At 40.3% G+C, this 27,558-nt stretch overlaps 1 protein-coding gene across 1 annotated transcript in view; it reads right to left on the reverse strand.

The window, feature by feature from the left end:
* DSCAM (DS cell adhesion molecule) overlaps window positions 1-27,558 on the reverse strand; it is a 440,753-nt gene that overhangs the window by 172,499 nt on the left and 240,696 nt on the right. Inside the window, exons 4-5 of the mRNA XM_029964757.1 lie at window positions 6,007-6,153; window positions 650-928 (exon numbers count right to left, since the gene is read on the reverse strand). Of these exons, the coding sequence (XP_029820617.1) occupies window positions 650-928; window positions 6,007-6,153 (426 nt within the window). The remainder of the gene's footprint in view (window positions 1-649; window positions 929-6,006; window positions 6,154-27,558) is intronic.

Here is a 27,558-nt window from a genome sequence, read left to right on the forward strand (position 1 = left end):
CCCTCCAAGGTTACTCCTCAAGGCTGAGAGAAGGAGTATTGGTATGGGTGAGTCACATCAAATCTCTCCTTAATGATCATTTTTTTTTGCTTGCTTTAATATAATTTCTTCAACAACTGCTTCAAAACAACACACTATCCTATCTCATACTATACTACTAGTATTTTTAGCTTGAATACTGTGTAGTAAAGAATTCTGATTAAGTGATCATTTGTAAAAATAAAACATTTGTAGCAATAAATAATTTTATTTGATCGTTTGTAGTAATAAATTTGTCTGATCTTTTGGAACAATAAATAATTTCAGATGAACATTCTCATTCTGCCAATCACCGAAACCCGCGGGACGAAAGCGGTTCAGTCACACCTCTGTAATTCCTTAAAATTTAAACTGCTGGCACAATCCAAGGCTAAGGCTGGATTCAGCCGTGCCCAGGTTCCTGCCTGAAGGAGTTTAGAAAGCGAGGGAGCCCTTTCTGCACCTCATGACTCAACAGCAGTTGACAAATTAATAATAAATAAATAAATAAATAAATGTAATTATTAAATTTAATCGATTAATTAAATTAATTTATTTAATTAATTATTTAATAATTAATAAATGTTGCCTAAGCTTTTTCCACTCCCCCCCACCCCCCAGCCCCACTCACGTTTGACGTAGAGCCTCCCGACCATCTCGGCGGTGCCGTAGTTGTTCCACACCTCGCAGACGTAGCTCCCGGAGTCCGAGGGCCGCGTGTTCTCGATGAGCAGACCCGTCACCGTCTGCCTGAACCTGCTGTCGGGCTCCCAGGGCACGTTGTCCTTCAGCCAGCGGTACTTTGGTGCGGGGTGCCCTGATGCTTTGCAGGGCAGCTCCACTCGCTGTCCTGCCATGGCTTTGCGGTGGTCAAACCCATCTAGAATAGATGGAGCTGAATTCGCTGGATCTGGAAGGGAAAGCAGCAGGTTTTTTTTTTCAACGGGATCGTTAAAATTAATCCGCTAAGAAATGCATACCAGAGGGTGGTTGAGTGCTGGAACAGGCTCACAGCCCCAAGCCTGAGAGAGCTCAAGAAGCACTTGGATGACACTCTCAGGCACACGCTGTGACTCGTGGTGTACAGGGCCAGGAGCTGGACTCGATGATCCGTGTGGGTCCCTTCCAACTCAGCATATTCTGAGATTTTTTTTCCCCTGCAGTTTTTGACTCACCAGCTCAGTGTTTTGGGTACTACAGTTTGCCCCTCTGACCCAGCCATCAGTCTGTAACAGCTCAGTAGTGGTGGCTGGGATCCAGCAGCACATGCTGCTAAAGCAACTCAGGACTACTTGGAAATCCTCTCACTGGATATTTTCCAGGTGGCAAACATTTCGCCGGTCATCCTTTCTGTTCCATATCAGAGCCAGAAATGTGTTGCTTTAACAATTATTGCTACTTCTATTCTAGGCTGAAGCCAGCACATTGTCCCTTCTTCTCGGCGGTCTGAAGGCTTTGAATTTAAGGAGCAATTTATTCCCTTGTCAGGAGAGAAATGGGCAAAGGCACAGGAATTTCTGTCTGCAGTCTGACAGACAAGTATTTTCTTCTTCTCTGGAACAAGAACTTAAGGTGACAAGAACAGCTTAATCCTGCAACTTTCTGTGCTTAACTTGCTGACAAAAGCAGCTCTCAGACAAACACACTTGTGAAGCACCTGGGATATATTTATGTATCTCACAGATGTCTGGCAGGATTGCCTTCACCAGAGGTGCACGTACCCCACCAGAAATACTACTCTGTTTGGGATTTTGTTTTGTTTGTTTTTTAAGTTTGAAAACTTTTGGAGGCTGAAATTGTCATGATTTATAGTTTTGTGCAACGGGCTGGAAGCCCCTCCTGGAGCTATTGCAACATAAATACTGAACAATAAATCAACAAATATTCATCAAAGCGTTTTCTCATCACACACACCCACTTTGCTAAGATTTCTGACTCACAGAGAAACTTCACTTGATGATCAGCTCCTATCTGACACACTGATCTCTTTTTGGGTGTATCTACATCACAGTTGCCTAACTGTAAGTGTGACTGCAACCATTTTGACATTTTCAAGTGGTCCTTAACAAACTCAGGTACTGCTCACAGGGCAGCTGCAGCAGGTTCCTCTTAGGAGCTGGAGAGATTAAAGGAGCAGTTCATGCTTAATTCAAGATACTCCAGCAATAGCATAATCAGCACCTGAGCTAGTTAGTTTAAAAGTAGCCTAGATATATCTCCATGAATATCTCACCATGATATACCTCCATGATATATCCCCATGAACTGCAGCCACACCTGGGAGGTGAGAGCAAATAGCTCAATGCACTATGGGAGTTACACTATCAATCCAGAAACCAAAATCATGATGTTAAGATAATAGAATAAATAAATTTATTTTGTGAATATCTGGATAAAAACCCCTAAATGCCAAGTTCAGTGAAAGGTGACAGCAGAGGTTCCTCTGCTCTCTATGTGCCACTGAAGGCAGAAGCACATCCAGTTGACATCAATGTCCTGTCTGTCTCATTAGAAATGCGTCAGCCAGTAGTTAAACAAATTATTTTGCACACATCAGTGGCCTCAGGGCCCACATTTGGCAACAGGATGTGTTATATTTTTGAGCTTGCCATGCTGTTTGTGTCTGGCTTGGTGGCAGCACAATCTGCCAGGACGCTACTGGGAAGGCCAAAGTCAATTTGATTAATTGATTACCCAGCTCCTTCCTCGCCTCCTGGGTCATCAGGCAGCTCTGCCTCCAGGGCAGAGATTCCTCCGTGCAGCCTGAGGAATTAACTGAGTAAAACCATGAGCAGGAAAGAAATTACAGCTCTGGCTCTTAGGAAGGTGAAATCAATTTCTTCCGTTGAAAGTAATAATTAAATAATAAAAGAGTGGGACTGGCTTTTAAAGGCATTGTCTGTGCATTCCCACTCATACAGAACCCTCTATCTCAGGTTCACTTTATGTCACTTTGTCCCTTCTCAAACTGAGCCTTGGCAGCAGAAGCTCAGCCTGGAGTCCCACCTGCAGAACAACTAAATTTGGATTTGCCTACATACTTCAGAAGTCTTGACCCTCTTCTTACAGAGGAGGTATTTAAGATATATTCAGGGATACACAAAATATGATTCCAGGGACCTGCTTTCTTGCACCCTGTACTTCTGTATTTAGATGGGCAGTAAAAACATCTCTTTGGGTTGTCCCTGGAACAAACTTATTTAGAGCTCCTACACGTGATATATTCCAGTTAAGAAAAAAGCCACAAAAAAATCCCAGGATTCATTTACAATCACCTGCAATGAGGCAAAAAGCAAAATAAGACAACGTAGTTATGATACGTGGTATTGACTTTTGAATTACTATTTTACTATGCTTTAACAGTAACTGCAAAGGACTTCTAGCAAGGACAGTGGTGAAAAACTAAGGCAAAATACTCTTCTAAAATATTCTACTTTGGATCTTCTTTAAAGGACAGAGGAAGAAACTCATTATGCTTCCGAAAATCATAATGATTTTTCAGAGTGTGAAGGTTAAAAAGCAGTAAAGAATCTGGGAGCTGGGATTCATGGCAGGACAAAATTGTTATTGGAAAAGCACACTATAATGGGTATTAGAAGAATATTCTGTTGCATGTTAATAGCCTTGTTTTTAATTCTACTTAGAAAGTCCGTGTGATTTCTAGATGTTCTTACATTAGATTTGCTTTGGTCATAGCCACACTAATTATTCCCATGTGTATTTGCTATTATCTCTACATTACCTTTCTCACTCTTTAAATCGATGAGCTTAACTTTTATTAAACACGTGTCCAAGAGACTATGATCAATATCCACCACAAACTGTTTTATCCCCCAAAAAGTGAAGAACACATATGAATGTAAAAGGCAGGCATGCAAGTACACCTTTCACAACAATGTTCATGGATTCTGTGATCTCAGTTCCTAAAGGAAATATAAATTCCGGTAAAGAAAAATGAAAACCTGTTCAAGAAATATTGAGGCAAAATCTGCCCATAATTGCTGCTCTTGTTCAGTAGATTAACAGGGCTGGAAATGAGAGCCCATTCTAGCTCTGATTGAGAATAATTAATCTCATTTAATTAAAAAAGCCAGCTATTGCACACAGGTCAAATTTGCTATTTTGATTTGGTCTGTGGAGGAGAATAGAAAAGGCAACTCCACACAGAGCACATCTTTTAGGGTGTTTGTCCTGAATTGCAAACAAGACAGAGCTTTCATTTCCCCCCTTTGTTCAGTGAAATAACTGGAATTTTTTCTGTGGTAACCAAGATACAACAAGCCTGATTTTATTTATGTTACCACTGGCTCATCCTTAGCATGATATCATTCGGAAGCAGACCATATTATGGAGCCAGCCAGAAGGATAGAACCCTCCCTACCCTCATAAGACCAAAGCAGGCAAATTATTGTGCAGGAAAACTACTTCTTCATCTGGCTGGGAAAAGCAGGAAGGGAAGAAACTCCTGGATCTGATTGGTAAGTGATTCTAACCTGATCAATCACACCACTTTTTTATCATTAGTATATTTAAGTACTGGACCTGTGTGTTCAGAGGACTCCAAAATGCTTCAGCAATGACTATTTTGGAGGAGGGCAGGAAGTATGCTACTAATGCAAAACCTTGTATTCACCTCTGCCTCCTTTAGGGCTCCCAACAGAGGGGTGGAAAGTTGAGACTAATCACTAGAGTTTTATTCTGACAAAAAGACCAAAAGAGGGTCAAAAGGAGAATGACCCCAGTGACTGTCAGGTTGGGAAGGTCACTGCACCCTGATGGATCTTCAGGGAAACTCAGTAACAGTGAAAAGGAGAAAAAGCTCTGTGGGGCTTTCAGAGGGATGGTGGGCATGTTTTTCTGTAAGGCAAGGATACAGGGAGAGAGAAGAGTCTGGGATACAGCCTTAGTGAGCTCTGTGGATGTGGGAAAACAACTCTGGATTTGCTCACGTGCAAACACAGGGAAATGTGGGAGAGGAAGGGGGGGATGGAGAAGTGCCAATCCTACACAGAGGTGTTTGAGAGCAACTTCCAGACTCAGACCTGGGGTCATCTCTGGCACCTTCTCTCAATTAGACAAAATGGAGAGAAGCTGAGACTGGAGCAGTGCTGTACTGACACCCCAAAATGTTTGGTGGGTGTGTGGGGAACCAAACAGTCCATCACACAAAACAATCAGGAGATGATTTACAATTTCAAGGAAAAGTTAAAATACCCCAAGTACCTTCTCATTTTCCCACCTGGTGCACAAAGCCATTGCCTTGGGACTCTCAGCCCTGAGCATGGGCAGCCACCAGCCCACCCTCCTGCCTGCCTGCAGCAACCTGGGTGGACTGGCACGGGCCACACACTCCTTCTGGCTGGAGATCCCTCCTGGAAGCAGGGGAACACACTGTTTTCCCCAGGGTAGGAGTGTGATGGGTGAAAAAGAAGGCTGAAATGCACCTCTCCTAACCTGAGACTCCCACAGTGGAAGTATCTACAGCTGAGCCAAATGAAGGTCCTGACCTCCTGCTATGGTTAACAGAGGGAAACAGGGACTGTGAGGCAACTCATCTCTCCCCAAAGTGGGCAGCTGAAGTAGATCAGGTCACTACCCCTGAAAGTCTTCCTTTTCCTTGATTCTTCTTAACAGGGAAATCAAGGTGATTAGATACTTTCCCTGAACAAGCCTACTTTTGATGGGATGAATCCCATCCACAGTCTTTTCATAAATTACTCTAAACCTGCTAAAAATCACCACACTGTCCAGTGCACCCTACAGGCTCTCTGGATACATCTAACAGGAGGTGAAAAACAGAAAGAAAGGATTTTAAAGTGGGGCATTTTATTTTTCCAGCTGCAGCAGCAGCTCACAGCTCACCACTTCTGTTTGACAGAGAAAGTGGGTTTTAGTGCATGAAGGGACAGGAACTCGCCCTGCCAGCTGAGCACACCAGACACAGACACACACAACACTTCATTTAGCATGATACAGAAAAAGAATCACCTGATACAAAAAGTCTTGCACTGTTGCTTTGTCGTGTTTCTCCAGTGTATCTGTGCCTTGTGATACATCGGTAGTTGTACAGCCCGTCTTCATTCTGTACGTCTAAAATATACAAGGCTCCCGTGGATGTGATGAGAAATCTAGGTCCTGGAAGACATGAAAATGGGCAGTGGTTAAAATATCTGCTGCACTGGAGGGTGGATGACACGGGCTGGAGGGTCACAAAGATTTTTTTTGACCAGTCTTGAAGCTGCCAATTATAAGCTTAATAAGTACTCATTGCAAATGCATATAAAGGTATTAATTTGCACTTCATGTGCAGAAAGGTAGGAATCTGTAAGGAAAAGGTGAGGAGTGAAAGAAAGAAATGTGCCATGGTCTATGTCACAATTGAAGAATAATGTAAGAGGCATCTGAAGTAAAGTACAGTGTAAAGAACCAATGGATTGATTTCAATTTAATTCAATATTGTAGAATGACGTGATGGCAATTCAGCAGCAGAGCTGTAGGTCTTAGAAAGACAGTGAGGTTGTGCACATGTGTGATCCCTGCAAGCATTCCCACCCCACCCTGCCCATGTTTCTGTGGGATCATGTATTCCAGGGCTCAGCAGGACGAGCTGAGCTCCCTCTGCACCTCAGGAACTCCATGGCTGAGCCACCGGCAGACGATGAGTTAATACATAATAATGTGATAATATTGTAGTCTGTGATCAGAGAAGCAGGCAGACAGACAGCATCTAAAAGGAGGGCTTAAATAATCAGCACAGGATGTGTCATTTAAAATCCAAAGCTTATTTTATTTTTTTTTTTTTAGTTTGACGCAGAAAAGTTTGTTTCAGGAAGAAAATTAAGCCCAGCAAAGCGACTGCCCCCTAAAACTGAACAAGACTGAAATGTTTGCTCTGAAGCTCTTCCCATAATGCAGTAAATGGAAGCAATGTCTCTGGAATGCATTGCAAACCTGAGCCTCACCTGTTTAATCTTTCCACTTTAAAAATATTGTAGTCTAAGCTGTATGTGCTTTTCTAAAACTCTTACATTGGAGAAAAGATTAATATATTTCCTTTTCTTTACATCTTCTATTTTTTCTCTAGTAGCTGGTAGGTCTCACAATATAAATACCTGTACCTATTATAAAATACACCTGGCTCCACAATTAGGGGAGAGAGTACACAAAGATGAAACCCATTATGAACTAATACTCAGTAATATGCAGTAAGAAATAACTCCTTTTCTTCAGAGCTCTATTTGAGCAATGACTTTTTAATAATTAAATGTAGTCAGGATGCTTGCTCCCAAATGCATCAGTGGGAAAGCAATCCAACAGAGAGAAGACAGAAAGGAAATGGTATCATTACAGAGGGCAATCTCCTTTAAACCATAATGTAAAAGAAATGGGGAATAAAATTAACAACCTTTTAATGTCACAAGACAGGACTGACCCCTAGAGCAGAAAATATTGAATAAAGCAACATCAGCCCACCCCTCCCATCCTTGCATGCATATTGAATTATTAAATAACCACACCAGGGTTAAATAACTGGTGAGGTTGTTTAGTCTGGAGAAAAAGGAGGCTCAGGGGGGACCTTATTCCTCTCTGCAACTCCCTGACAGGAGGGGGGAGCCAGGGGGGTTACCTGGCTCTTCACCCAGGTAACAAGTGACAGGACAAGAAAAAAAGGCCTAAAAATGTGCCAGGGGAGGTTCAGGGTGGACATCAGGAGGAATTTCTTGCTGGAAAGGGTGGTCAGGCCTTGGCAGGGGCTGCCCAGGGAGGTTTGGAGTGCCCATCCCTGGAGGTGTCCCAGGAAGGCCTGGCCGTGGCACTCAGTGCTCTGGGCTGGGGGACAAGGTGGGGGTGGGGCACAGGGTGGATCCATGATCTTGGAGGTCTTTTCCAACCCAAATGACCCAGTGACTCTGTGAAAATAAATCACCATAATGGAGGAATAGAAGGTGTTGAGGTACTTGCCCAGTGATAAAGGAGAAGAGCTGGGCAAGGAAACATGAAGGAGAAGGGAGAACAGGATGGCAAGAGAAATCTCCTCACCTCAATATTCCAGCCTAGGTGGATTTACAGATTTACAGACTAGGGAGGTTTCTTCTTATACAGAAGCCACATTGAATTCACATGCCTGTGAAAATTTAATTGCCTGCAAACAGAAGGCTTGTGAAAAATGCACTGTAGAGTGTAGTAGGAAAAGCACCTGAATAAGTCCTATCTCAGTTCCACAGCCAGATGTCTGAAACACGGCACTGAAAAGCTTAAATAAAAAAAACCAAAGCTATCTTACATCTATTATTTTAATAGTTAGCTGCCATGTTTGGGTGAAATGACACAGACAGTTAGTGATAAGTTAAACCAATACAATATAATGTAACTCCTAGATATAATGTAGTAACCTATTCTAAGTGTTTCTTTCTTTTCCTTTCACAAATATACTCAGTTACTCAGAACCTTGTTTACATTGCTCATAAACACTTGTGCCACCCTCTCTTCTCATCATGTGGTGATACTGAACATCTGTACCCCTTAACAAGGTTTGTCTTTAAGTTAGAAGGATATTTAGGGTTTTGGTGTGAAAACCACGAGCTGTTTGACTTTGGTGTCACAAGCAGCTTCTGCACTCCTGAAATATTCATAAAGCAAACCTACCTTTGCCAAGGAATATGTTATAAGAACCACAGGTAATTGAAGCACAGTTGTCTCCCTTCTGCTCCGTGGGCAGCATAAAATGACAGCTTCAGGAGATGGGAATCACATTTAAGGGCTTTACTTGGGGGATGCAGCAAAGGCAATCTCTTCTCGCTGTTGTTTCCAGCTGTGTGAGCATTAACCAGCCCTGCATTTCAGACAGCACAGACGTGAGCTTGCCCACAGCAATGCCACTCTGCTGGCAGGGCTGCCAGGCTGCTGTGTGTGCCATGCAGACGTGTCCTCTGCAGCCCAATCCGCACTTAAATCAGATTTTTCCAGCTGGGCTGTAACCTCCTCACCAAACTGTGCCGGGGTGGGTGCCGGCAGAGAGGCTGCTCTCACATCACAGGACCGGGAACACATAAAAAGGTGCTAATGGGGTGGTTGTGACTGTTTTGGTCCCTCCAGTAAATCTACACATGCTGTGCATTTGTGTCAAGTGAGTGGAGCCCAAACAGCTGAGAGGCAGAAATGTGCTCCCTGTACAAAGGCTTCCAGGAGTTTCTTTTTCTGGGGTCCATTTTCACCTTTGCTAAATGTACATAATTCCATTTCTGCAAAGAGTCTCACTGTTGGAGACTTCTAGTACACACAAGTTTGAGATCAGACAGATGAGGCCAAAGCTTAAAAATAAATTCCTTTCTCTAAGGTTTTCTAAAGCTCTCTCTATTTTCAGATCCTCTGCACAGTTTTGAGAGGTGGTCTATACAGGCCACCATTAATAATTAAATCTGTCTCTCTTCTCAGGATAAGAATGAAATAACTGTCATAAATTAAGTTAGAGGATCGAATTCAGAGCTCCCCTTAAAACTGTTGAAAGCTCACTTTTGTCAGTATTTTTACCTTGTACATGTTATTGCTGCTAATATTTGCTCTGGAGTCACAGCTGGGCTGTGGATTGTGGATGTGGATGAGGATGTGGAGTGGCTACTGTCATATTCATCAGTGGCTGATGAATATATGTAGATTTGTGGGCTATTTCCAGATCCCATTGTACCGATTTTTATATTTATATTTGCAAGTGAAGCCTTCCCTCTCAGCCCTGGAAGTGGGTTTCCTCAGATGCAGTGCTACATCTGGGTCTGTGAGAGTGGGCACACTTATTAAAAGCCTGCCACGTAATAAAAGAGGTTTTTGAAAGCTGTGCAGAGCCAAGAAATTGTTCTGTGTTATCTTGCTGTATTTTCTAGAGAAGTTATGAACATACTTGAGCTATCTAACGCTGCTTAGATCATCTTCCTCCTGGAAATTACTCAGGCAATAGTATAATAAAACCTTCACTTAAAGCATTATCTAGAGATTTTTTGCCTCACCCTCTTTAAAGCTAACTGAAAGTAAATAGTTATTGTCACATATCAGATGTTATCCCACATTTCTCCCCATCAGACATTGTGTATAATTGCAGGGCTAAAGCTTTGCCTTTTCCTCTCTTCTCCTTAATATATTTTGCATACTTATGTAATGCTTTAATAACCAACCCCTCCTTCTGCTGAGACAGAAAAGATGACAGGGAAATAAAAGGGGAAGTGCCTGTAATTTCTGTCAGCTCCTAAACGGGGAGCATTTTCATTAAAGCAGACAGGCTGTCAGCTGTGACAAAGCCCAAGTGCTGAGTGTTCTGCCTTCTGTACTTCAAAAAGTGTTTGGAAATGCAGCAGGATGGGGATCGACAGCCTCTCGTTGCCCTGTTGATCCAAGGGAGTGCTTTTTCTTCTTAATTTAATCGCTCGCGCTTTGCTGTAACAAAGCCCAATTTTTTTTTGGCTCATCTACTTAACATGCCAAATAAAGATTTTTATTTTTTTTTTTTTTAATGAAACATCCTTTCAGATAAACTGAAGCTTTTTGTTTGTTTGGCTGTTAGCAGGCTTCAAGACAGGAAGACAGAGAAGCCTCCTTCACAGCAATTAAAAAGAACACTGTCAAAATATAGCTCATAATTCCCATTTATTATTCCTTCTTGGTACTGTTTGTATTAATGCCTTGAAAACTTGATTATAATAATTTCAGCATCTGATTTTCAGAGACATTGAAATCTTGTTTTGGCTTTCAGTGCTTGGGGTCTTTGAAAACCTGGTCCAATACCTGGAATATGTGTCTCATTCAAAGAGTTCAAAGGCTGCCATGAACCCTCAGTACCTTTTGCCTTGGTGGTGCAGGCAAGCATAGAAATATATTACTACTTAAAATAGCATTAAACTTAGTTTAAAATAGTATTTAAACCCAAGGCCAAGTTGGATTTGGCATTGAGCAACCTGGTCTAGTGGAAGGTGTCCCTGCTCTGGCAGGGGGTTGTAAGTAGATGGTCTTTAAAGTCCCTTCCAACCCAAACCATTCTGTGATTCTGTGAACATTTAAATGTCTTACAGAGAAGCTCACTGACATCCATGGATAGATGTACACAAGTTAGTGAAAAAAACAGGGAATGGAACCCATAACTCTTTCTTCAGCATCCCATCTGTCACCAGCACATAACTGCCTCACTGTGAGACCAGAAACAAATTATAAAGATCCACGGACTAGAAAGGCCATTAGAGTCATTTATTCTCCCCTTTCGTGCTCCCCCCATTAACTTCTGCACCAAGTCCATATCTGGAAGTTACTCTATAGGTTTTTTAAAAAGACATTAGTCATGATTAAAGATTTCTTGTAAGCAGAGAGCCTGTGATACCCCCGGGTAAATTATTCCAATGGTTAATTATTCTCACTTTTGAAAGTTAGTGCATTGTTTGGGTCCATCTGCCTTTGCCCCAGTTATTGGATCTTACTGTGCCTTCACTAAAGATTTTCTCTGCAGTCAGTAATCTTCTGCCCATTTAAGTACTTACAGAACATGAGGAAATTACCTCTTATACCATCCTTCTCCTTAATTAGTTATACAGATTGAACTTCCTAAATCATTTCCTGTGAATTATTCATATCTTGAAATATTCCTGTAGTTTTTTTTTTGCTCACCACCTTAACAACTTTTTGAAGTTAGTTTTCAAGTTTGAATCATGCCCATAAGTTCAGTAAATGGTTCTGGTTGTAGTGAATGTAAAAATGTCACCACTCTCCTCTGTACAAATTTTTCTTCAACTTACCCATTCAGGAAATAAGGTCCTCTTATCAGAGCTAACTTGCTTCAGTTATTCATTGAATTGTGGTCTCCTTTCCAGAGTCATGGACTCAGAGAATAGATTTCCTCCATTCTGTATCATATTCATATCAGTTGTATGGAAAATCCATGTTCCAATCCACGATCCCATCTCCCTACACAGCTCACCAGCCCGCAACATCATTCGACAATCTTTTAACAGTTTGCATGTTTTATAAACAACTTTCTTCAACAAAATCTCACTCACTAATTGCAACTTAAAATTCATGTCTTCATCTGAGATATTAGCAAACCACTTGACCTGAAGATACATAGTAAGATCCTGAAGAGATGGGTCTTATTGTCCTGAACAAAACAAACAGGGAAGAGGTGGAGGAAACTGGATCATGTTGAGGTTTAACCAACCCCAGCTAAGGGCCCCAAATCCCATGGCATTTTTGACACACACCCCTCCTTTAACTATCTGTTGACTAGTGCCCTAAACAACCTATGACTTCATTACAGTTGAGCTGCATTAGCAAATCGTTCCTCTCAGTAGAAGAGGTCACTTAACAATTATGAAATTGCTCTTATGTAAGGTTTTTAATGCTTTCCATTAGACTGTATAATATCAGAGATTAAAATAAAATTTTACAGGTCTGACTAATAAGTTAAAATAATTCTGTTTAGGTTTCCTATGTGAAATTGTTCTCATGTATAATTCATAAGAAAATGTGAACACTTTCCCGTCGAATTAGTGCATAATATTCGTGTATGAAAACGAGAATATTTTAAAACCTTGATGTTAATTATTCTTTAATCAGGCCCTTTTCCCCCAGCATGCTGGTAGTCTTTAAATAGGGGGTAACGTTATCCTCAGGATGGTTTTAAAAAATCATATTTGATTTTTACTTTGTTGGAAACACATCTAAAGGCATTATGTTATTGCAGCCTAAATTGGGTTGATCGAAATTAAGAGAACAGATGGCTGATCTAATCGTGTGCCAAATGATAATATAGAACAAATAAACTCTTATCAGCAGCACTTGTCACCTCCACCGGATAGAACAGCTTCTGCTCAGCAAGTTTCTAGTGTGACCTGTGCAGAAAAGGGGAGAGACCTCCCCAGAGAGCCCAAGCAGGGTAACCTATAGCTCAGTTTTACAGCAACAGCATCACCCTCAAAGCAAAACAATCTGCTGCTCTGGGCACGGAAAATGTGCTGGAAAAACTGTGCCCCGAAGTCACAGTCCTGTGAATGCTTTTGCTACACAGCCCAGAGATTAGAGGAGGAAGGACAAGCACGTAGGGAAAGAGGGAGGAAAGGATTTCACTTTTCTAAGTGTCACTCCATGTACCCAACCCACCTGAGACACCTGGGGTGTTGCTCACAGGAGGTGCTGCAGATGGACAAAACACGACCATGCTCCTCCAAGCAGCACAGCTTCCCCCTCCTGGGACGTAGCCAAGCTCACAGGCCCTGCCAGCACTCCTTACAGAGGATAACACTGATGTTCATTCCACAAAAATCACACCTTGAGCACAGTGAGCACATTGCCCACTGCCCCTCTGCCTGTCTGGGAAACAACCTGCAGCTCACGTCCAGGAGGAAAGCCACAGCACTGCCCTGCAGCCCAAGGGTAATGAACATTCTTAATTACAAGCAAATTATCCCTCCCTTGGGTTATCACCTCCACCCTTCAGACAAACCTGCTGAAGAACCAAATACTTAATATTCACTACATGGTCTTTGTCTCTCCTTGGTCTGGGTTTGGATAACTAGAGCACCATCACGGTGCAATGTTATTCATGAGGATCAAGATCTGAGATCTTCCCATTTTTTCCTGACACAAGGAAAGAAAAAAAAAAGCACAAAAGCTATAGGAAGTGGTTGTCCAAGTCAAAGGAGGCTGCTGACATATTTGATCTGTTATTCCAGGTTCCTCAAAGCTCCTAGAGATGTACCTCTATCATGAGCTTGCAAGCCTGAAGTTTCCTTCACTTCTAAAGCCACTGTTTTTCCCTTTTCCTTCTGTCTGTTGTGTGTGTTTTTGTTTCTGTTTTTTTTTTCCCAGAATTAAACTCAAGGTAGAAAAGACTGAAGAGGAAAACAGTTAACACAAAATTGCTATCATTTTGGCACCTTTATCTCTGAGGAATATTAGGGAACAGCAATGTCTTTCCAGAGAAAATGGATTTAAAGAAATTTAACTACTGTGGGGTTTACTTCTCCATTCCCAAATGGCTTACTGTCTCACAACTAGAGATTTTGCCACAGCCATAGTTTTCAGATTTCCACTGATGTTTTGTATGAATTATCACAACAAACCTGCTTATTTCCTGACTATAGAAACTATAGGGTGAATAAAATTGGAAGAGAAAAGGAGGGAGTGAGGAAGGCAGGAAGGGAGGGAGGGGGGGAGGAAAGAAGAGGAAAAAAAGTTAAAAGAAAAGGGAAAAAAAGCAAAACTAAAGCAAAACTATTAATAATTAAAAAAAATAGACAGAAAGACAAAATGAGGAGGGAGGGAAATGGAGCTGCAGTTTCGTCTGTGTAAATTGAGCTGCGAGAGATTATCTGCTGAGTCACTCACAGCTTTACCACAGGAACAAGAGCTTTGGCACTCTCTTGGTTTCTCATGGAGACAGAAAGAGGCCTGAACACAGTGCTCCAAAATCCAGCAGGTCCTGAACGCTGGTGGTAGCTGCATTCATGGTTTTAGCTGCTTTAAATTCAACTGTAACGTGAGTTCATTTATGTTTCTGTAACCTCAGGACACAGAAAGTCATAGGAGCATTTTGCTCTTACATGTGCAGTGTTATCATTTTCTGAATAAGTTTGGGTACCAGGATCATGGCCAACCTGAAAACAAGATTGTCAGGCAAATTACACAAATCAGAACACATTTTATTGCCCCTTCCATGTTTCTGAGATTGTAAAAATGTATTTCATGCCAAGTGTCCACACCAATTCCACTTAGATATGCTGAGTTCAAGCTTTATAAAGGAGGAATAATTTTTTTTTTATTATTTTTCAAATAAAGCATAACTTGATGCAGGAGCTGCATTTTTGTGTACACAGATCAGGTTATGTCAATTGTCACTATTTTATGATTGGATAGTATAAACATGACCGATCACATAATGTTTATATTTAATTGTTCCCCCTCTTAATCTTCCATGAATTTATTAGGCATGGGCAGCTACAGTTCCCTATCTGCTGTTGTTAACTGTCAGTCCTCCAGGATATTTAATAAAACTGCCATAATCTTTAATCCCACAGTTTTAGATGATTTGAGTCTTGCCTACATTGCTGCAGAATCTGCTTTCCTTTTTTCCAGCTAGGAAGCAAATAGATAATATTAAATCACCAGCTAGTTTTAGGGGCTCTGATTAAAGAGGATTCAGCTTTGCCCATGATATATGGAGCTGTCTGGAGGATTAAAATCTTTTCCCTCAAGCTTTTGCTGGTGCATCCCACATAAATAAATAGCCTGGAGCTGACTGGTGGCTTAGCACAAATAAACTTATGCTCTGCTCTTTATATAATCAAGGAACAGAACCCATCCCTCCTTCCATCTGCATGGAAATTTAAACACAAGCTTGTCAGGTAAAAGGAAAACCTCCATCTCCTCTGGCCTGAACAGCAGCTGGTTTATGTCACCATCATCAAACGTGCACCTTAATAGTTTATAGAAGTCATTGTATGCCCAGAATATAAAGTGTTATAGACAGTATGATCAGAATAAATCACAGCCTGGCACACACAGAATTACAAGTGCCACCAGCAGCAGGATTATTTTGACTAACTGCAAATAATCAATATTACTCTACGTTAATTAGAGCAGCTCTGTGGCCCCACATGTTTAACCACATTTATTCTGCAGGTAACTGGGAAGGTAATGAAGCATCTCAACCTGAAGGAACAGTTTTGCGAGGAATTTATAACTGTACCCACTGCCTTTCATGAAAAGATCTATTCAGAGCTTCACAAGACATCTGAGCCTTCAGAATTTTTATTTAAGGCATGTGCAGCAGCAGAGACAAAGCTTCATATGGTACATTCTACTGTAGTATTTTTATCTAATTACTTATTTTGAGAGTGTAAAATCAGGGAAAGCTAAACAGGTTAAATTTGGGTTTAAGGTAATGACATGGGAAGGAATTAGCATCTTCCTTGCTCAATTTGTAAAATCAAACCTACATTGTTTGCACAAAAAATATTCAAAATATTCACTGTGGGAGGAAGAAACACCACTAGGAACTAGAGACAAAATAAATAGTTTCCCCTGGAGACTCTTGGCCAGTCCTCTGGGGAAAGAGTTCAGTGAATAATTTTTAAAAGGAAGAAAAAAGCAACTAATGATGTACATTTCTATCTTTTTGAAGAAGACAGTGGTGTTAAGTCTGTGGAGTTGCTTTTCAACAGCTCTTTGAAAACTAAACTATTTTTCACAATTTCCTCTAACCATACCTACTTTTCCTCTACTTTGCCCTCTCTCACACACACCAATTTCCACTCTAACATAACTTTTTGTGGGTTACAAAGTTTTATAATTCTCACAACTTCTCAGTAATCAGAAACACTTTGACCAAAACTTATAATCTTGTGGATAGATGTGTGGTTATCATGCTGTTTATTTTCTGTTTACTGTCATCTTTGTCAAAGTAAACTTTTTAACAATAAAAAGAGTTCAGTAAATATAACTTTTCATCATGGACTAAATTCACACTGCGATTTATGCTGGGCATCAATTCAAGATTATGGGGTATTTCAATCCAACTTCATTTCAAAGATCTATGTGAGACAAAACTAAGAGGGATGTGAAGGTCCAGATCATCTCATAGAGATTACTGTGATTCTGTGCTATTGCTTCCCTTGGACTGGAAGCACATTATAAACACAACAAGCATCATTCCTTTAGAATAAATAGAAGTATTTCAGGGTTTTTTATTGCCTTTTATGAACTGCTCAGAGAATCATGACTTGGAAGCCTCTCCAGATATCAGGAACATTATGCAAATATGCCCAAATACATTTCTCAGACAATTATCGTCACTGGCCTGTTTCTATTTGATTGGGAAGTTGAGGCACATTAAAGCTAATTGATTTGCCTAAAGTTCACTTGTGTGTTTGTGGCAACTTTGGGAATCCTGTATCCCAGTTCTGGGCTTTGAGCACAAAAACATCCTCATTTTATGGACTGTGCCTGAAGACCTGCCAGACACGATTCAACCCTTTCTGTAGGTGCACAACAAGGACACAGTTTGAACATGGAAAACTCTGTGTATGAGCTAAATGTTACTCCTGTTCTTGTCTTTCCATGAGTGTTCACCAGAGCTCTGTACCTGTTTTGTTTGCACCAGTGCTCACTTTGTGTGAAGACCTCAGAATAAATTGTTTTGAAAACACAGCCTTTGGCCAGATTAAGGTTTCAGCCAAGCTGTGTTAAACATTCCTCTGCTTTTCCCGAGTTTTTCCTGTATTACAGATGCATTGAGCTCTACAAATTATAAAAAGTACCTATTTTGTTAGCCCTCACAGCTTTGTTTTATGGTTGATTTGCAACATTTATTAAGCAATCAGAGTGACTATAATTTTTTTTTCTTGTATTTTTTAAATGATGAATGTTAAGGAAACAGGTCTTTTAGAAAAAAAAAATGCTACAAACTCATATTCTAAATATTGGACTTTAGGCTGAAAGTCACACAAAGCATTTTTCCCACTTCTAAAACTTATATTTCAGGACAAACACCATCAGTTTAAAAAAAAACAAAAAACCCAAAAAAAACACAAAAAGAAACAAATGAAAAAAAACCCAAACCAACCAAACAAAATAAATATGTCAAAGTAAAAACAGACTGACATTGTCTGGACCCTATGAGCAGTCATCCCCTCTTGCTTTATCTCCACAGGCCACTGAAGAACACGTTGAGTCTCAGAGTGACCGTCCTTGTAGGCATCACGTGATGTAGGCACAGATGGCCTTGGCCATGCCAATCATGTTTATCCAGGAAGATCTACATAACTGACTTTTCCTGCATTCCCAGATATTCCAAGGAGCGTGAAGTTGCCTGAGCAGGATTGACCTGACAGAAAAGGTTACACAGGTCCAGCACATTCAGCCCACCCAAGACGTGCAGAATGTAAAGTGTGTCCTTTGCACCCACGGTCGGCGCAGGTCTCCTGTCTGAGGGTGCACAGTGTAAGTCAGACACACCCCCAGCCTCCTGCACGACTGTAGGTGTAGAACAACAGCAGCTGCATGCAGAGAATTGCCAGAGGATCAGCAAAAGCAGTGTGGGCCACAGGCTGAGGGAGGTGAGCCTCCCCTCTGCTCCGCTCTGGTGAGACCCCACCCAGAATACTGTGCCCAGTTCTGGTGCCCCCAACGTAAGAAGGACATGGAACTGTTGGAGCAGGTCCAGAGCTAATAAGGGAATTAGAGGATCTCCCCTACAAAGGCTGAGAAAGTTCAGCCTGGAGAAGAGAAGGTGGTGTGGAGACCTCACAGCACCCTCCAGGATCTGAAGGGGCTGCAAGGGAGCTGGAGAGGGACTGCTCATCAGGAATGGCAGTGACAGGACAAGGGGGAATGGGCTCACACTGAAAGAGGGGAAACTTAGGTCAGATGTTAGAAAGAAATTCCTTACTGTGAGGGTGGTGAGGCACTGGAACTTCTTGTGCCAGAGAAGATGTGGATGCCCCATCCCTGGAAGTGTCCAAGGCCAGGTTGGACAGGGCTTGGAGCAACCTGGGCTAGTTGAAGGTGTCCCTGCCCATGGCAGGGGGGTGGGACTGCATTATCTTTAAGGTCCCTTCCAAACCAAACCATGATTTTCTATGATTACCACATGGGGATAAAATACACCTTAAAGGAGAGGAGGATTATGAGATCTGTAAACCATAAATGTGTGTCTTGTTTAAGCCACCAGACCGTGGATTCAAAGGGATTTAAAACCCTGTACCAGTGGTCTATTTTTCTTACTTGGGCATGTCAGCTGCCTGAAAAAGAGATGTGACTCTCTGCACACAGTGCTTTATATGCATAAGGTCTATAAGTACTCTTTTTTTTTTGGACAAATTAATCTAAAGTAAGGATGTTCACCCAGTTTGCTTCGATGCACTTCTTTCTCCTGAGAAAACACAGTGCAGTTTAGACATTTTATGTGAGCATTCAAAAAATGCTGGTGTCACTTTAGATAAGAACATTTAAAAATAATTATCCCTCTTTTTCAAAACTAGGCAGCAAAAACAGTAATGAAGAAAAAGCTCTGAACTAAAACTATTTTTCTTCTCTTTTCCTGATGCTCAACTTTAATTTGGGTATATTCTTTTATGAAGCCAATGGCTTAGGGATGTGAACAGCCATAAATGAATCTTATAAGAAGAAAATTAACGTGGCAAAATCTGACAGCTGTATGGCATTTATTCTAAGCAAATTCTTCACTTGTTCAATCTCTTGAGCAACTGTTATTTGGGTCAACATTATTGCTTTCATAGTTCACAGTCTTTATCTCCTGGGAGAAAGCCAATTTTTCCTCATTCCAATCCTCTTAGGCAGAGCCCCAAGAGTTTGTATCACTGACCTGAGGATTTGAATTCTGCACCAGGACCACGGCTGAGACACACTATCTCCCTCCCCTGGAGCATTTCCCATTAAAAAGGTGGGACATACATGCAAATCCCTGTAAATTGAGCCTCGTGGACTTTTTCTTTCTGGAGTAAAAGGGAGCGTCGTGCAAAGCATGGGGCGAAGAGCACAGAAAGGAGGTGGAAAATAAATAAATAAATAATATCCCATAGATCCAAAAAGTCAATATCCTGTGTTTCATTTCTTTTTCTTTCTGACAGTAGCTCTGGCCCGGGAGTCTGGGAAGGGGCAGCTCAATAATAACGATCTGAGGCTGGTCTTCAATAGAGACTCACCAGCTGACAGCTCTTCTGTTCAAATTGACAGGAGCACAAAGACAGGCTTGAATAATTAATTGTGAATGGTTAGATGGGATTTGATTGTGTGGCCAACCTGTTACATTGACTTGCTTTCACCTAATCTTTCAAAATGAGATATTAAAGCTGAAACTCTTCTGCACCTTTTTTTTTTTTTATTTCCTATTACCTGGTTATCTCTTCCTCTGTGCCAGAGCCTGCAGAAAAAACCCTCCATGAGATGAGAAGGGGCTAAAGGAGAGACCTGATCTTACCTGGGTGGACAGGACTCTGTACTCCAAGCCTTCCTGCTCTCTATAAAAAGTACTTTTCATTTCTATCATAGAGATGCAGCCATCAAAAAAACAAAAACAGGGATAGGGAAAGACAGTGACGTGACCAAAGGTAACAGATATTCACTAATTAACTTCTTCCTACCATAAAACAAACAAACAAACAAAAAAAGCCAAAATCAAACCAACTCTTTTCTCACTTAATTTGAAATCCTTTCTAGCTAACTCTTCCTAGAGCAATTTCCTGTTTAAATAGAAACTGCAAACACCTGAACATTCAGAGGTAATCTGGGTGATTAACACCATTTTGAACATAATCCGCATTTATTTTTAACAGGGACATAATTTGTTAAAAAGCATGAATTCAACATAGCATTGTCTTTTAGCTCAGATACTGCTTTTTTCTTCCTCATCAACCCTCAGGTGTCAGTGGCACAATGAATCTCTGTTTCACTATCACTCCCCACACTCGAGTGAAAGAAAGAGTGGTTGCTAAAGTTCTTTTAATAAGAGAAGGAAAGAGCACCATTTTAAGTGCCCAGGGTCTGCAAATGTTGATCATTTGCAGTGAAATGCTGATTTTGTGTTTTGAAGGAGTATTTGCTACAGAGAACTGTGGTTACAGTTGTTATACTGCACTTGGGGAAACTGAGATTGCTCAGTGATTAATAACAAATATTTTCTGTGAGACCCAGACTTGGCTCTCCCCTTATTCAGACAAAATTCTCACAGAGTTTTACTCTATATAGGAAGACTGACTGACCAAGGAGTGCATGTTTTAAAGTTTGTTTGATAGGTTGTCTTCTGGACAACAGACACCACTTAAAGGATATGGTTGTTCAGGACAGTCCTGGTCATCTCACTGTATTTTAGACCCAGCCTAACACTGCACTGTAGCACATATAGAACTGAAATAGTCTCCAGTACTTAATTATAAGAAAAAAACCCCTCTCTTCTTAAAATATGACTTATTTTTAAGGTCAGTACTAGCTCTTAAAAGACAATAAGTTCTGAAGAAGAAATTGGGAAACATGGAAGTAGAAATACCTTTAATAAGATGATAAACATTTTAAATTACCTTAATTCTTCCTTTCAAACAAATAACATTCTGTGGAAAGGCATCACCTGTTTCTAACCAGGCTCTACCCTGTGATACATATAAGAGTTGCTGAAAAACATTATTTTCTAGAACTTTTAGGAACAATATTTGCTCAGACTATAACCCCTGTTAAATATTTATACAGTAATCTTTAGTTTTATGGAAGAAAATACCCCATATATGCATGTGTGCACATGCATGTCCTCATCATGCAGGTGATAAATTATAGAAGGTCCTTCTTTATGATAAATTATGGATGAGATGTATAATATATGAATTAAAGTTAACAGTGGGAAAAATCTCTCAGACACAAGAAGCTGGGGGTGGAACTCAAAGCTGCAAGAGAGAGGTGGCAAACAATTGACATTTTAGTTCAGAAAAAACAGATCTGAGGATTTTATAACTTTCTCTGCTCTGTTTGTGGAAACCTTTTCTACCAAAGAAACTGAAAGGAAATCAGGGAAAAAAAGTAAATATCACTTCATTGAAACGATATTGAAAATTTGGGAGGATTTGGGGAAGAGCTTCAAGAATGATTCAAGAGCTGGAAGCCCAGTTTTGCAGTGGTAGCCTAAAGAGACAAAGACTTTAGGTTATGAAAAAGGAGCTGATAAAGAGGAGTGAAAATAGCCTGAAAGATGAGAGGGAAGACTTTAAAATTAGCAGGTCAAGACATAACTTCCTACTCCATCAGAAGGTGAAAACAGAATTGACTGAGGGCAGGCAGAAGATGGAAAACTCAAGCAATGGGGTGTTCACAAAAGTACCACAGTTCAAGCAGAAATTGCAAGGTGGGCATAGGAACTCTACAGTAAATTCCACACAGAAATGTGGGAGGTCAAAGCAGTTTAAAAGACTGTTTGGGAAAAAAAGCAGAACATTTGTCTTTCCTATGAGAATTCCCATACAGAGGAAAATTTGCTCTCACAGAGCAAGAATTGCTCTCAACAGGGTGCTGAAAGCCTGATCCAAGCATCATGTGATACAACCTCAACACAATTTATTGGGAAACTTGTAGGGATCAGGGCAAGAAATGTATGTTAAGTTTAGATCCAGATCAGTCTTCCTCCTAATTTCTCTAATTCCTGCCTTCAGTCTGGATTAGGGCTAGATTTATACTAGACAATTAGCAGAGGTATTTATGATCTCCTACTATTCATTCTTTCAGAATTGCAAAAGCAAAAATTCTCTTTTTCAACTTAAAAGTCTTTTTTGTTTTAATATAAAGCCACATTTTGCTCATTTTTCCACACTGGTCCACTTCACTTTTTTTGTGAAGCGATCACAGATGTCTCTGTGGGAATGTCTGTAAATAAAAAGAAGGTTTTTGTGCTTAATTCCTTTTCTCAAAAGCATCCTTGATGTCTCCCGTGATTATGAATTCCTACCATTGGCCCTGGATGGGGAAAAGCTTAATTTTGAAACTATGAAATCACTCCTTTATTTTTGGTCCTTGCTCTGGTGAAAAATAACTGAGAATGAAAACATTTTGGAATACTGATTCCAGCCCAGAGATTAAAATTAGACTGAAATTCAGTTTACTCTCTATCTCAGATTTATGTAGGAATAATTTAAGTAGAATATACTATGTGAACTCTTGTCTGCATTCCTTCCCCCTTCCCCTTGATTTTAAGAGCAACCCAAAGGTTAAACATGAAACTAATACAATTGAATAAGATGCAGGAATAGCTCCTCTAGGATATCATCTGTAATCCAAGTTGATTTCCTTCACAAAGGACATTTAAAATCAGAATTAAAAATTATCTATGTAAGTGCCAAGGGAAAAAAGAGAACCTATTTTTGAGAGACAACTTTAAAAAGTCAGTTTATTTCGGCTGCCAAAATAAAGGTAGCAATAAATGTGTCAATAATAATATTACAGTAAATAACAAAATGTTATTTACTTTGTTAGGGTGTATATACCACGGAGAGAGAGAAGAATTGTTCAACTTAAAGAGCATTACTGGAATGAGATTAAATGGCTTTGAATCATCCATTAATGAAACTTAGTCTAGACAATTGGAGAAGATTAGAAGATTGGGAGAAGATGGAGAGCCTCCCAAACAGAACATCAGGGAAATCTACTTGTTCCAAGAAGGAGCCTGAGACAGAACTGGCAGTGACTGTAACACAATCTGTGCCTTTGTGAAGTTTTGGGCATTGAATTCAAGCAAAAAAATTGGTGTTTCTTAAGGTTTCTGTGCATGTAGCATATTTTATTGATCCTGTGATTCAGATAGGACCATTAATTGTAGGGTTCAGGAGGTTTTCTTCCCCCAGGCTCTTCTTTGATGTATCTGTTGTCTCCTGAGCACAGAGCAGGTGATGGGCAGAGAATAACAACTCTCTAAGGCTCAGAAAACCTAAAGTGCTTAGTTGGCATCTGTTGTTTGCATGTTCAGGATTATGGGCAGCCTCCTAATCTGGGAACCAACCAGACTGGCAAGGCCCACTGGGTTATTTCCTTTCCTGGTGTCACCTGGGAGTTTATTTATCCTGCCATGGAGTTTGTAGGGTATCAGTTGTTCATCCCTCCTCCTCACTGTGTGGTAGTGTTTGGAGCTGGTTGTTTTGGTTTGTTGTTTCTTGGGTTTTGGTTTGGGGGTTTTTTTGGGTAAATTTAGCCTTCTGTAGACCAAATGTTTTTAGACCAATTCAAGGAGTGTTCAGGGTGTGCTTTTTAGTTTGCAGGGGGGTTTTTTGGGGGGAGATTAAGAATAGATGTTCCGAGAACTCTTCGGTATTATATATTTATGTTCATGGAATGGAACTTGATGACCCAGGTCATTCTTTTCCTAAATTCTGCAGTTATTTTTTGCTTTTATGTCCCCATTTTAACTGAGTTCCTGACCATGGAAAGTTTCACAGCTGGGAATAAAGAGAAAGATCAATTTTCTCCTTCTTGTGAGATTTTTCTTTCTTTTCTCTTTTCCAGTTCCGTGCAAGGAATTACAAGGACAAAACCCTTTTGGAACTTGGTTGAGGAGCTTCACTTTCTTACAGAAAAACTGAATGTCTAATTTGACATTTATTGTATCCATTTTACATAGTTCTTGCATTTGTTTGCAGTAAGTTAAGAGCAATGAACTCTGAAGATAGAAAACTAAACCATTTGGTATTTCTTGAAATTAAGTATAAAGTCTTCACAGGAAGACTGTACTGTGAAGTTTATGTACAAGAAGGATTATAACTAATATTTCTATTCATGCCCTACATCACGGTTTGCAAAACTACAGGGGTTTGTCAAACCACAAAAGGAGCCTGTACCCAATGAAAACCATTGGGTTTTTTTTCAATTTACACCTTAGATACTGTGGATATTTTTATTACAGTGTTACTGAAAAAAAAAAATGGCCACAAGAATGTTTCTTCTGGTCAGGTATTACACTCCCTGCTCTCAGTGCAGGTGGGCACCTCTAAGGAGCAGTTGGAATAAAGAATATTAATCACAAGTGGTGCATATGTAAAGGAGACTAAGATGAAGGACTGTCACTCAAGAAATATAATCAATAGACCAATAAAACAACTTGCCCTTTGAACCATTCCAAAACCAGAAATTTGGAGTGTATTCTTACTATTTTTAAAACTACCACTACAAACAATAACAAAACCACCAAAAAGCAAATGTAAATCACCAACTTCGAAGATTACATAAAATGAACATACACTGATGAGCTGGGTTTTCTGTTGCAAGGGCCAATGAAGAAATGTGGAAAGACAAGAATTTGCTATTTATTTTGTATCACAGGGAGGAAGGGAAATTCTGGGCAAGCAGAGAAACAGTGAGATTCCCAGGAGACAGTTGGTGTAGGGTAGTGTTGGTCTTAGGGGTAGAAAGGGGTAAGAACAACATAAATCAGCTGAAGAACTGCCTTTAGGATAGCAGGGAATAATTTGGTGAAGGGTTATTTGTACAAGAAAATTCTAAGGGTTCTTCTTTCTCTGATTTTCATTTAAATTCTCTCTGTGTAAAACACCTTGCCGGAAAACAGGACCCTGAAGTCAAGAGCCACAATAACTTCCTCATGTCCACAAGACCCTATGCTTCAGCTCTCAAAAAATAAAATTAATGGATAACAAAACCAGTATTATTTTTTAAAACTCAGTTTTACCACAAAAGGAAGTTAGAACTTATTTCCAGACTACTCCCACCCTTTGTGTTAACATTTATTGATTAAGAATGATTAATTCCACTGCATCTGCTGAAAATGCAGGTGAACAGGAGATGATGTAGAGATTACAGCATCTCATCACCAGAATGTAAATGTGAACCTCAGAAAATTACAAATACAATAAAACACAGGCTTGTTCTTCAAGTTTCCTTGAAGTTCCAGAGACATAGAGAATGTGTAAAACCAGACTGTAAAATATCATATTTATCCAGACAAACCAATAACACCAAGTGACTCTTAAGTTTCCTAAGAAATTCCTGGACAACATTTGTTGGTTTTGTCTCATGTCCAAAAAATATTCACAATCAATTCCCTGAAAACTGAAATCTAGAGTGGACCCAGCAATTCCTTTGGTGGCCTTTCCTCTGGAAGAAAACAGTCCTCCACCCTCAGAATCAGAACAAAGCTGTAAAAATATACAAAAATGGATGACCACAGAAAGATTTAAATACTATAAGGTGTCAGTCAGAATTAATATGTAATGTCCCAGCAGTCCATCATCAAAATAAGTTGGGGGCAACAATGACTCACAAAGTTGGGTCATGTCCTGCTGATTTTTAAAGACAGAAAATGGACTCATCTGTTCACAGGTGAGTGAATAATAGACTTCATTCCATGGCAATGCTCCAATTTGCTGATCTCTGCTACTGGGAAAATTCTTTACCTTCTACACATGAGAAATGAAAATGTTATTACCTGTTGTATATATTAGCAAAGCTACTTTGTGCTGAGTAGCCTGAGTGCTGTTCTCCAAACCATTCCCTACAGGTGATAAAGTACCTGCAAGTCTCTCTAATGTTGCTCTTGGCAACAGGGAACTTAAAAAGTTAGAACTAAGACTGTGAGAGCAAAGCATGTCTATGAAATAGTCATAATGCATACAATTAAGTTGGTGTCCTGGTGAGCTTTATGACTTCTAAAAATTGTGGTTTGAGTATTTCAAGTCATCTTGAATTGGAGGCGTTCAGAAATCATTAATGTTTTAAATATTCTTGATCTTGCATCTTCTGGAGAAGCCACTGACCTACTTTGGTTTGGTTTTTCAGCTGCTCCAAGAAGTTTTGCTCATAAAGGAACTGAATGGAAAAAGAGAAAAAGCTCTTTCCCAGACCTCGTGAGAGAGAAGAGAGAAGGGGTGGATCCTACTTTTAAGGGGTTATAACTCTCCAAAGGCTGTACCACTTGTCCCTAGAGGAGAAGGACATGAAAAATCATGCAAACTTTGCACCCACAGACAAGAAGCAGAAACTGGAGTCTATTCCTCAACAACCTTCTGCTGTGTGATGCTTCTTTGATTGTGTCTTCCTTAATGTTGGCCAAGAATTAGGATTTAGCAGGCTTTAAAACTTACCCTGGTGTAACTACAAACAGAATTGGATCCTGGAAGAATCCATAAGTAGCATAGAAGTCTGAAGTGCAAATTACAATTATTCCTCATCTAGATCAAGCTTATTCCTTAAATCTGACTTCTTGTTTGTCTTTCTGGGCACTGGGATTATCCTGACTAAGCACACGATTCTGCGCTTTCAGTTGAGTTTGGGTTTGTTGTTTTTTTTCCTATGCTTTGAACTTCCTGGGAGGGGGAAAAGAATATTGGCATGTGCAAAGTGATTGACTGTGCAGCCTGATCATTTGCTGAGCATTATTAAAAGCTCCCTGAAATCACTCCAGTGCTTTGCCCTTTACAAGCCATCAGCCATCAATTCCGACCGTCAAATGTGATTACCAGCACTCTTCCTGAAGCCACTTCCAAGCCATTAGTCTGATCGAAAAGCTGTGTCTTTTTTAGGTCCCAAGTGCATGGAAATCTGCCCCACCAGTGCTTCTGTGTTTTTGTGGTGATCCATTACACTTCTGAATAGCATTTGTGGTGTTAAAACTCCAAGACAAGTCAGAATTCATTAAATTTGCAGAAATCGTCCTTATTTAGGGAAACTTTTCTCAAAGATGTGTTCACATGTTCCTCTTTCTTCTCTGTAAGTCTGTCCATTATATATTTAAAATGTACTTGTTCTGCTGGTATGTGAAAAAGAGATTTACTGACAGTTGCTTGGAAAAATACAATTAGACTGGGGTCAAACAGTGCCACCAGCATCTACCAAACACCCTTCTTTTATGCAGGATATTGTGGCTGCTTTTGCACTTCTACCTGACCAGGAGTGTGGAGAGGATGACTCCCAGATGACATTCATCCACAGATATATTTTGTAGAAAAGTGGTAAATGCTTTATATCTGCCACAGATTGATTGTGGGAACTCAAACTCAGCACGTGGATGATTTT

The sequence above is a fragment of the Manacus vitellinus genome, unplaced genomic scaffold, assembly GCF_001715985.3.
Source record: "Manacus vitellinus isolate BGI_N305 unplaced genomic scaffold, ASM171598v3 scaffold_7_pilon, whole genome shotgun sequence".
In the NCBI taxonomy this organism is placed as follows: Eukaryota; Metazoa; Chordata; class Aves; order Passeriformes; family Pipridae; genus Manacus; species Manacus vitellinus.